The 11,706-nt window shown below is 45.4% G+C and overlaps 2 protein-coding genes across 2 annotated transcripts; both read right to left on the reverse strand.

Annotated features, from left to right (window-relative positions):
* On the reverse strand, positions 285–5,161 carry LOC8072956. Its single transcript, XM_021462894.1, has 7 exons — positions 4,874–5,161; positions 4,440–4,665; positions 4,131–4,361; positions 3,439–3,995; positions 2,367–2,434; positions 2,109–2,288; positions 285–717 (listed from the first exon to the last, which is right to left on the reverse strand). Exons 1-7 carry the CDS (start codon positions 5,010–5,012, stop codon positions 535–537), a joined length of 1,584 nt encoding a protein of 527 aa, XP_021318569.1. The 5' UTR covers positions 5,013–5,161; the 3' UTR covers positions 285–534.
* On the reverse strand, positions 7,594–11,622 carry LOC8075264. Its single transcript, XM_002447733.2, has 4 exons — positions 10,990–11,622; positions 9,625–9,692; positions 9,367–9,546; positions 7,594–8,016 (listed from the first exon to the last, which is right to left on the reverse strand). Exons 1-4 carry the CDS (start codon positions 11,507–11,509, stop codon positions 7,852–7,854), a joined length of 933 nt encoding a protein of 310 aa, XP_002447778.1. The 5' UTR covers positions 11,510–11,622; the 3' UTR covers positions 7,594–7,851.

Raw genomic sequence — 11,706 nt, forward strand, 5'->3', positions numbered from 1 at the left:
GGGAGAGAAAATGGACGTTTTCCTTTCAAGAGAGCTGCACCGTGCACATGCCCGTGTCCCTTCCAAATCTGTCGAATATAGCATCAAGAGAGGCAGAGCGTGTTATCCCACATCATATTACAATAGGAAATGTACTTACGTGTAAAAGGAAAGCCTTTGCCTTGAGACATGGTGGAAATCTCGAAAGCACACAGGCAACCAGGTCACAAATTCACACAACTCACAACTGATTTCAATCCTTTCAAAATAAAGCAAAAACTCACAACAGACAAGGACAACAGACAAGGATGTAAAGTTTATTGAATTATTGCCGTAAAAAAGAGGATGTACAGTCTCTCGTCCAAGTTGACAGTATCAAATAGTTACATTTCACAGTAGTGACTAAACATGCGAAGACACATGGTCTGGTTCACCGACTTATTTCCTTTGGACGTTGTTCCTATTGTCGTTTGACATAGGATACATGAGTACAAGCAGTAATTACCAGGGAAAAAAAACTGCACCCCGTGTTCAATGCTCCTGACGATATCTAGATCAGCTGTGTGATGTGGTTCCTGCTTCCTCGGTACTTCTGATCAATGTCTTTGAAGGAAAAACGATAGCTGCAATAGGTTTGTCTTCATAACCACCACCTTCATCGATTATGAATCGGAGGCCGTCGATGTGGAGCTTCCCGTGGTGGCCACTTACAATGATAGTCTGCTTGCCAGCCAGATCCTGAAAAACAGATATCCATGACATCAACATTTCTGTTCAAGCTTTATACAATGGCGCTCATGAGGGCTAATGAGGTCACAGAATGCGATAATGTGCAGTACCCTACATTCAGGACAGGACATATAGGTACAATAGGTGTCATGTATCAGCCGTGAACAGAAATCATGTCTAGCAATGTTCGTATAGGCAGCCCATGCACATGCACTGATCCCATGCACATCCACTCATGCTTCCTTGTTTCAAGTTTCAACAAAACCAGAGAATCACAAAAGTTAAAAAAAAAAGACAAAGCTTGCAGCCACAGGCAGACCCACATGCCAGGCCAGGTTCATCAAATTCTATGACAGAAGCGGAGGTTTTCAACAAAAAAATGTGCAAGTGATCTAGTAAGAAGTACATAGGTGTATCAAATTTGAATATCACAATGTAATGGTGCAATTAGCATTATGGATAACCCGTTTAATTTTATCTAATAATGTAAATTCTGAACCTATACCATAGCCAGATTGAAGTTTCCAGACAACATTGCTAAGAAAGAACTGATAGTGTTTCTACATGGTGCACCTGATTAGATTCTACAGGGGGACAAATGGTAATTCAAAATGGCATGAAGAACAGAGTAATGCAGACATGCCAATGGATATTGTGTTGAGAATACTAGAGAATATACAGGACATCCTATTGGCCTGTCCTGCAGTTTAATATGAGCATATTTGAAACATTAGGACAGTAGTACTTGATTTGCAGGCATGTTATGTTAGTTTCATTCTGCATACAAATATACAAGGTTAGGCCAAACACTGATTTACAGTGTATAAGAAAGATAAAAGGGCAAGAGACCGGAACCAGTGTCTTTAAAACTCTTACTATTTATTCTAAAAAAAAAGCTCTCACTATTTATACCTTATCAGTTACCAAACCTCTTATACTGTTAAAAATAATTTGTTCACCCAAGGGATGATGAGACTAAAACTAAAATATGCACAGATCAATTTTCTCAACTTCAAAAGCTGGAAAAATGAAGCATCATGGAGTGGGTGGTATCAAGAGTCAAGACTTAAGAGAGCAAGCTCTACTCAGCTCAGCAGTATATAATATCAGCTCTGATAACTCCAGTAAAAGGGTTAGGTTTACTGCCACCAGCTCTGCTAAAATGATGTCATGAGCTAATAATGATGTGTCTAGTGCACTGTAGATTTTAAAGGCATTTACAGATGCATTCTAAAGACCAAGATGGTCTCTTCCATAAAACTCAAGATACAGAAATGAGCATTCGCATAATCATTCTGCAGAGTATTTTGTCTCACCAGGCTGGTAAATATAAAAAACGCAGAAAGTAAGTTTCTTTTCTGGTAAACTAGAGAGAAATAAGATGCAGATTTTTTTTTCACCTTGGGTGTGTTCCAAACATCTTGCCTCCCACTAAGCATTTGAACCTTTGGCACCCTTGTGTCTCTGGTTCTCAAAACTCTAAGTTGCTCATTCAAATCTATGGTCCTCTCTAGGCCAGCATGGACGGCAATCAGATTGCAGATAATTTGTCCTTCATCCGTATCAATTGGCACATTTTCCTGTCATAAAACCATAACCTGAATACCTTTGGAGCAACATCTCTTGCTTGAATACTTACAATTCACACAATAACTCACCTCTTCATGTATCCAGACCAAGTCATGCAGAAACCTCTTGTGCTCCACTGGCACAGCCTTTGCGAGTTCTGTGAAGAAATTAGAACCAACAGCAAATGAGAATTAGAAGATAGTCTTGTTTGAAATAGGGAACTGTTTGCTGAAATTAGAATTTGTTTGGTTAATTTCTTGCAGTAGATTATGTATGATTAAATGCTTATTGTTTACACAATCTAGGCAGGAGTGCCAAATTTCTTGTTTCGTATCTTAAGTAAGATAATGGTACTAGTACCTTGCTTTATCAGTGAATAGCTTGCCAAGTTTTACTGTGTCAAGTGTTAAACATAAAACTCCACTGAAGCAGTCATACTGATCTTTTGTAGAAAATTTACATTATCTGGCTTGCTTGGCGCAACTGCTGTTGCACAACAGATCGGCTTGCTAAGAGAAGGCTCTTCATCCAGCAGCCTGCCCTCTTTGTGATCTGGAGGAAGAATCAATTCAGCACCTTTTGCTTTCCAGTGTCTTTGTTCAACAGGTTTGGATACGTTACACGAGTACGGGTACGAGTATCGGATACAATACGTATCGGATACGCGGATACACACTTTCTCAAAAGAAAATCCACTAAAATGGTGTATCCGAGTATCCGTATCCGCGTATCCGACAAGTATCGGATACGGATACGTCACCCCCCTTGGAGTATCCGTGTAACATAGCGGTTTGGTCATCTTTCAAGCTTGCTGATGTTGTTACCCTTTCTGAGAGTTATACAGGGGTGTCTCTTTTGGGTTTCTCCAATCCAAAAATTGTGCATTCATTTAGTAAACATGCAAATCAAAATTCATAGGTTCCTTGCCTGCTCGGTTTCAGATTTTGAGCATTTCTTAAGGTTCATGCAGTCTCGTGGGAGGTTGATTTACATATGAACACAACATGCCCGCATTCCGGAAGCGCACCACAGCTCTAATTGACTAGTAAACCGTTCGACAGGCTCCATGGCAAATTGCATTGGTTGATAACAAGTAGAGTACACAACCGCAACTAGTACTGATTAATAAAGGATCTGCAAGAAACCAAACTGATGACTGACCAGGGGAACCATGGGCGACGCCGTAGGATTCGAAGGTGGGCTGCGCGTCATAGATGGAGCCCTTGTACGGGAGCCCCTTCTTGGGGTTCCACCTCTCCTTGATGACCCCGCCCCAGCGCCTCCCCTGCACGTGCATGCCCTCGTATCCCGGCCCGCGGAACCACCCCTCGTGCTCCTCGTAGTGGATGTACTCGTCCCAGGTGGCCGAGAACGGGGAGCCGTCGGGCGGCGGCGGCAGCGCCCCGACGAACGCCGCGAAGGCGAGGTCGTGGTTGCCGCAGAGGAAGACGTGGCGCTGCGCGGGGTGGCGCGTCGGGAGCGCGAGGAGGAAGTCGAGGACCCTGCGGGTGTCCGGGCCGCGGTCGTTGTAGTCGCCGAGGAAGATGACCAGCGCGGTGGCGAAGGCGTCGGCGGGGAGCGCGGCCTCGAGGTTGGACCAGAGGCTCTCCAGCTTCGTGACGTAGCCGTGGACGTCGCCCACACAGATCACGGTGCGGGGTGGGGGTGGTGCCGCGGAGGGAGCAGACATCTCGGCCGGCGCGGCTGTTCGCCGGAGGCTTCACCGCAGACAAAGCGGGTAGCGAGCGGAGCGGCAGAGGAGCGAAGCCATTATCCTGTGAACTGTGATGAAAAGGAGGCGCCTCCGGACTCTGGGCTCTGGCTGCCTTACATTACTGGAGAACAATACGCACCGTTCGATCTTAGAGCCGCTTGATCGACGCCGTCCAACTCGATGCAGAGTGTCCCCAGTGCCCACCCCCTTCGGCGGCCCTCCCGCTTCCGTCTCGTTTGGACTTCGGACTCGGACGGCGCTCCTTGCGCCGTGCGCGACCGCCACGCCACGCCTCCATCCGCCGCCGCCGCCGCGCTGGGTCTGGTCCGGGCTCCGTTTCCCCGGCCGACTTGGATTTTCGCTGCTCCCGCTGCCGCGGCCGCGAGGAGTGAGACTGGATATCCTACTTGTACGACGGCACATTCACCACACACACAGTACAGCTTACCGGCAGTCAAGGTGGCACCAAAACCCTTCTAGCATTGGGTCAATCTCATCGGTTTCATCAGTGCCTTCAATCACTTCTGAGGGCTCAGCAGGCTTCTGCTCAGCTTCAACTTCTGAGATTGCTTCAGCCGCTGCAGAGGTTGCTTGAGTTGTTGGTGCGTATGCCTTCTCCTCCGCAACCAGCACCGTTCCAGTTCCAGGAGCACCAGCGCAGCTCAGAACGGTACCTGCAACAAATTACAGAGCCAGCGCCGCTGATAAGAACAGAGAAAACAGCACCACCAAATATGCAGGCTGCAACGACGACGAGAAACAAAACAAAATGAGAAGAAGAAAACGAGAAAACCCATTGGCCAGAAGATGGAAACGATTGCGGCAACGCAACAAAATGCAGGTTCCTGTTTCAGGAACCGGGCGAGAGAGAGAGAGCCTTACGAGAGAAGAAGGCGTTCTTCCTCCTGAAAAACAGCGACGGCAAGTCCACCGCACTCCGCCGCTCCCCGCCAGATATTCGCGCCGAGCCGCCGGGCCGCACGACCCCGAGGAGCCTCGCGCCGGACACAGCGAACACCATCCCGCGCGCACCCAGCTGCACATCCGAGTCCGAGTCCAACCACCCGCACGGGCGGCCGCACGTACGCGAGCACGCGCGGCTCCTTCTTCACCCGCGCGCGCGCAGCCCACGGGAAAGGTCGAGGAGGAGCGCGGCGCGAGATAATGGTGGGAGCAACGTGTACGGCGGAGGACCGGAGGTGGAAGGCAGTGGCCAGGCGCGGGCCGCTGGCGCTGCATGGGGATGGGAGAGGGAAAAAGGCCAGCAGGGTGGGGGCCCCGCGGAAGCGCGTGTGGCGTCGTCTTCCCCGGGCGCCCGTGCCGGAGGTGGCAGAGGACGGAGACAGACAAGGGGGTTTTTCGTAACGGCCAAAAAAGCGCGAAAGCTCAAAAAACCGTTAGGAGTGTAGGCCTTGTTTAGGGCAACTCCAACAACAGCTTTGCTATTTTTATTATGAAGGCCTTTTAAAACTTATATAGTAGAAAAATAGGCTCCAACAGATGTGCTATTTGGTTTTGTAAAATAGAAAGTTTGCTATCCCTTGATTTTCATTGGCCATATATAGCCAACCACTGACACTAGCTATCTGATAGCAAGGCTGTTGTAAACCTCTTCTTTTTTAAGAAGTTATCTATTTTACAAAATAACTAAATATTAGAATTTAGCTACCCATTTTAGCCAAGCTCTTGGAGATGCTCTTAGTTCCCAAAAAATTTTACAAAATTTTTCAAATTTTCCGTCACATCGAATCTTTAATTGCATGTATGGAGTATTAAATATAGACGAAAATAAAAACTAATTGCATAGTTTGGTCGGAATTGATGAGATGAATCTTTTGAACCTAGTTACTCCATGATTGGACAATATTTGTCACAAACAAACGAAAGTGTTATAGTACCTGTTTAGCAAAATTTTTTGGAACTAAATAAGGCCTAATTCCCGTCGCTGGCCGTGAGAAAATGTAGCCATCAACTCGATCCATCCATCCAGACGTTTGAATTTTTCTACACCAACTTTAATCACTCATTTTATTAAAAATTTATGCAAAATATTACTATTTCATTTATCGTGGCTTGGTTTATTAATAAAAGATCTTTAAAAATAATTTAAATTTGACTATATTTATATAATTTTTTTTAATAAAACGAGTGGTCAAACTTAAGATAAAAAAAGTCAAACATCTTATAATTTTAAATAGAGAGAGTAGTTTGTTACTCATATTTTTATTGTTTTTCTTAGCACTGCCTAAAACTGTCCTAGAGGCATATTCAAACTCTAGGCTATGAGGTTGCAGCCCAAATTATTCATAGGCAGGTCTTCCACAATCCATAGGAATTCCCAACGTACAATCCAAGATAGCTCCTCCAACTAGCACAAGCAATCCTTTATTAATTAGCTCCCTTTTGGATATCGTTTCTAGATTCGCTCATATCTGCCTCTAAATCCATCCAAGTAGAGAATAATGTGGGATCCACGTGTCTTCCTTTCTCCTATGCTCATCTCCATGGATGAAGTCCCTTTCTTGAACTCTTCTCCGTGGGCGGTAGCACAACACAGGGGGATGGACGATGCCTGGGCGTACAGGGTGGCGGGGGACCTCTTGGTTGGGTGCGCACGGGGCGACGCTGCTTAGGTGAACGGAGGCGCATGGCGGAACCTAGGCGAGCGGAGGCGCACAGGGGCAATAGTGGACAGACGATGCATGGGGCGGCGGGATCTAAGCCAGATGGAGCGAAGGCGCTGCCGGCGGCAGAGTGAATGCCAGAGCCCGTGGGTAACACTGGCGACTGAGCAAACATCGAAGACCTAGGCAAATACCGCACTGGTGACCGAGCAAACACTGAAGGGTGCGGGAAAGGTGGGGCGATGGATGCCGTGGGCCGTGTGAGTCAAGCGTTGAGAGGAAAATGTCCAATCCAAAATTTGCACAATGGAGTAGGCAGCCAACAAGAGTAGGAGGTGAAGGAGGAAAGTAGGAGGCCAACAGATCTAGGGGATATAGTAGAGGGCCTGCAATAGTTGGTTTTTCTTCCTCCACTACTCAAATCTAGAGTAGGAGCAATGCTGGAGATGCTCTAACGACATGGGTAGCATGTTATTGTTATCAACACATCATGTTACAATAGAAAATGGGTTGACCTATAAAAAGAAAGGCTTTTATCTTGAATGAGAGGCAGCGCTCCTGTCATGATTTCAGAAAAAAGAAGGAAAGCCTTTGCCCTGAGACCTGTTGGAAATCTTGAATGCACACAGGTAGTCAGGTCACAAACTCATACAACTCTACCCTTTTAATGAAAAAAATACTCGTTGGGCGTGGTCATAAAAAAACACACAAACTCACAATCATTTCCAAAAATTAAAAAAAACACTCCTAAAAAGGATATACATGTTTATTGTCTCAAAAAGAGGATGTACAGTCTCTCGCCCAGGTCGACATATTCAAATAGTTACACTTCAAACCTGGGCGCAGTCACTAAAAAAACACACACACACAACTCACAATCCTATTTTTTTTTTTTTAAAAAAAACCTCACACCTAAAAAGGATGTACAAGTTTATTGCCCTAAAAAAGAGGATGTACAGTCTCTCGCCCAAGTCGACAGAGATTCAAATAGTTACACTTCACACTTGAAAAGGATGTACAGTTTATTGCCTTGAAAAAGAGGATGTACAGTCTCTCATCCAACTTATTTCATTTCCACAGTTTCAAATAGTTACACTTCACACTAATGACTAGACATGTTAAGCCGCAGGTCTGGTTCACCAACTTATTTCCTTTCGAGTTGTTCTTATTGTTGTTTGACATATGATACATGAGTACAGGCAGTAATTACAAGGAAAAAAAACTGCACCACCGTGTTCAATGTGCCTCGGAACTTCTGATCAATGTCTTTGAAGGAAACACAATTGCAGCAATAGGTTTGTCTGCATAACCACCACCTTCATCGATTATGAATCGGAGGCCGTCGATGTGGAGCTTCCCGTGGTGGCCACTTACAATGATAGTTTGCTTGCCAGTCAGATCCTGAAAAAACAGATATCCATGACATCAACATTTCTGTTCAAGCTTTATACAATGGCGCTCATGAGGGCAAATGAGGTCACAGAATGTGATAATGTGCACTACCCTGCATTCAGGACAGGTCATATAGGTACAATAGGTGTCATGTGTCTGCGGTGAACAGAAATCATGTATAGCACTCATGCTTCCCTGTTTCAAGTTTCAACAAAACCAGAGAATGGCAGAAGTAAAAAAAGACAGCTTGCAGCCAGAGGCAGACCCACACACCAGGCCAGGTTCATCAAATTCTATGACAGAAGCGGAGGTTTTCAACAAAAAATGTGCAAGTGATCTAGTAAGAAGTACATAGGTGTATCAAATTTGAATATCACAATGTAATGGTGCAATTAGCATTATGGATAACCCCTGTGTTTAGTTTTATCTAATAATGAAAATTCTGAACCTATACCATATCCAGATTGAAGTTTCCAGAGAACATTACTAAGTGTTTCTACATGGTGCACCCGATTAGATTCTACAGGGGGGCAAATGGTAATTCAAAATGGCATGACGACCAGAGTAATGCAGACATGCCAATGAATATTGTGTTGAGAATACTAGAGAATATACAGGACATCGTATTGGCCTGTCCTGCAGTTAATATGAGCACATTTGAAACACTAGGACAGTTGTACTTGATTTGCAGGCATGTTATGCTAGTTTCATTCTGTACACAAATATACAAGGTTAGGCCAAAGACTGATTCACAGTGTAAGAAAGATAAAAGACGAGAGACCGGAACCAGTGTCTTTAAATACTATTTATTCTAAAAAAACACTTATTATTTCATACCTTATCAGTTACCAAACCTATTGTATTTTCAAAAAATAATTTGTTCGCCCAAGGGATGATGAGACTAAAACTAATATATGCACAGATCAATTTTCTCAATTTCAAAAGCTGGAAAAATGAAGCATCGTGGAGTGGGTGGAATCAAGAGTCAAGACTTAAGAGAGCAGGCTCGACTCAGCTCAGCAGTAATATAATATCAGCTCTGATAACTCCAGTAAAACAATTAGGTTTACTGCCACCAGCTCTGCTAAAATGATGTCACATCAGCTCAACAACATGAACTAACATATCATGAGCTAATAATGATGTGCCTAGCGCACAGTAGATTTTAAAGGCATGTACAGATGCATTCTAAAGACCAAGATGGTCTCTTCCCTAAATTTCAAGATACATAAATAAGCATTCGCAGAATCATTCTGCAGAGTATTGTCTCACCAAGCTGGTAAATATAAAAAACTCAGAAACTAAGTTTCTTTTCTGGTAAACTAGAGAGAAATAAGATGCAGATTTTTTTTTTCTCACCTTGGGTGTGTTCCAAACATCTTGCCGCCCACTAAGCATTTGAACCTTTGGCACCCTTGTGTCTCTGGTTCTCAAAACTCTAAGTTGCTCATTCAAATCTATGGTCCTCTCTAGGCCAGCATGGACGGCAATCAGATTGCAGATGATTTGTCCTTCATCCGTATCAATTGGCACATTTTCCTGTCATAAAACCATAACCTGAATACCTTAGGAGCAACAACTCTTGCTTGGACACTTACAATTTACAAAATAACTCACCTCTTCATGTATCCAAACCAAGTCATGCAGAAACCTCTTGTGCTCCTCTGGCACAGCCTTTGCGAGATCTGTGAAGAAATTAGAACCAACAGCAAATTAGAATTAGGAGATGATCTTGTTTAAAATAGGGAAGTTTTTGCTGAAAATTAGAATTTGTTTGGTTAATTTATGGCAGGAGATTACGTATGATTATATGCTTACACAATCTAGTCAGGAGTACCAAATTTCTTATTTTGTATCTTAAGTAAGATAAATAGTACTAGTACCTTGCTTTATCAGTGAATAGCTTACCAAGTTTTACTGTGTCAAGTGTTCAACATAAAACTCCATTGAAGGCTTGAAGCAGTCATTTTGATCTTGTGTAGAAAATTTACATTATCTGGCTTGCTTTGTGCAACTACTGTTGGACAGCAGATTGGCTTGCTAAGAGAGGACTCCTGATCAGCAGCCTGCCTTCTTTCTGATCAGGAGGGAGAATCAATTCAGCACCTGTTGCTTTGCAGCGTCTTTGCTCAACAGGTTTGGTTTATAATTTTCCAGTGGTTGGACCTCGCTGCTATGCCATCACACCACAACCTTCCACCAGCAGATTCTCAAGTTGGTGGTGCAAGGCAATGAAGGAGGTCTCGAAAGAAGGTCAAGAAAGGGCTTATTATCTCATTATTCTTGTGGGATCGAAAATTTGGAACCATCGCAACAACTGTGTGTTCAATGAGGCAAATCCTTGTATATCAATAGTGCTGCAAATAGAGTTCATAGTCTATCCTTTGGTGTGCTGCTGTCAGCTGAACCAAAATGACTCCCTGAGTTACTTGACGGGGCATCTATATTCCATTGTTTGGTGTGCTGCTGCGTGCTGGAGCAAAAGGCTCTTCCAGGAGTTACTCGCCATGGCATTACATTAGACTAGCTTTTTGGTCGTCTGGTTGCTTGCTGCATCAAGCTTGCTGATGTTGTTACCTATTGTGAGAGTTGTATCTTGGGTGAGTCTTTGTATGTTTCTCCAATCCCCCATTGTTCTCTCTTCTTCCTCAATGAAATGACTGATTAACAAAATCAATTTCTCATACTATTGGGAAATTGTGCATTGATTTAGTAAACATGCAAATAAGAATTCATAGGTTCCTTGCATGCTCGATTTCAGCATTTCTTATGGTTCATGCAGTCTCGTGAGAGATTGATTATATATCAACACAACATGCCCGCATTTTGGAAGTGCACCACAGCTCGAATCGACAGGCAGGCTCCATGGCAAATTTGCATTGTTTGATAACTAGAGTACACAGTACACACAACCACAACTAGTACTGAGTAAGAAAGGATGCAAGAAACCAATTAAAGTGACGATGAAATTTCATGACTGACCAGGTGAACCATGGGCGACGCCGTAGGATTCGAAGGTTGGCTGCGCGTCATAGATGGAGCCCTTGTACGGCAGCCCTTTCTTGGGGTTCCACCTCTCCTTGATGACCCCGCCCCAGCGCCTCCCCTGCACGTGCATGTCCTCGTATCCCGGCCCGCGGAACCACCCCTCGTGCTCCTCGTTGTGGATGTACTCGTCCCAGGTGGCCGAGAACGGGGAGCCGTCGGGCGGCGGCGGCAGCGCCCCGACGAACGCCGCGAAGGCGAGGTCGTGGTTGCCGCAGAGGAAGACGTGGCGCTGCCCGGGGTGGCGCGTTGGGAGCTCGAGGAGGAAGTCGAGGACCCTGCGGGTGTCCGGGCCGCGGTCGTTGTAGTCGCCGAGGAAGATGACCAGCGCGGTGGCGAAGGCGTCGGCGGGGAGCGCGGCCTCGAGGTTGGACCAGAGGCTCTCCAGCTTCGTGACGTAGCCGTGGACGTCGCCCACACAGATCACCGTGCGGGGTGGGAAGGAGGAAGCAGACATCTCGGCCGGCGTTTCCGCTACCGGCAGTTCGCCGGAGGCTAGTGGAGCACCAGGGAGGGAATTTTTCCTGGAGAGGATGAAAAGAGGCGCCTCCGGGCTCTGGCTCCCTTACATTACTGAGGGACAATACACACCGTTGGATCTTATGGCCACTTGATCCACAGCGTCCAACCCGATCCAGAGCGTTCCCCAGTCCC

Source organism: Sorghum bicolor, chromosome 6, assembly GCF_000003195.3.
Source record: "Sorghum bicolor cultivar BTx623 chromosome 6, Sorghum_bicolor_NCBIv3, whole genome shotgun sequence".
NCBI classification, from domain to species: Eukaryota; Viridiplantae; Streptophyta; class Magnoliopsida; order Poales; family Poaceae; genus Sorghum; species Sorghum bicolor.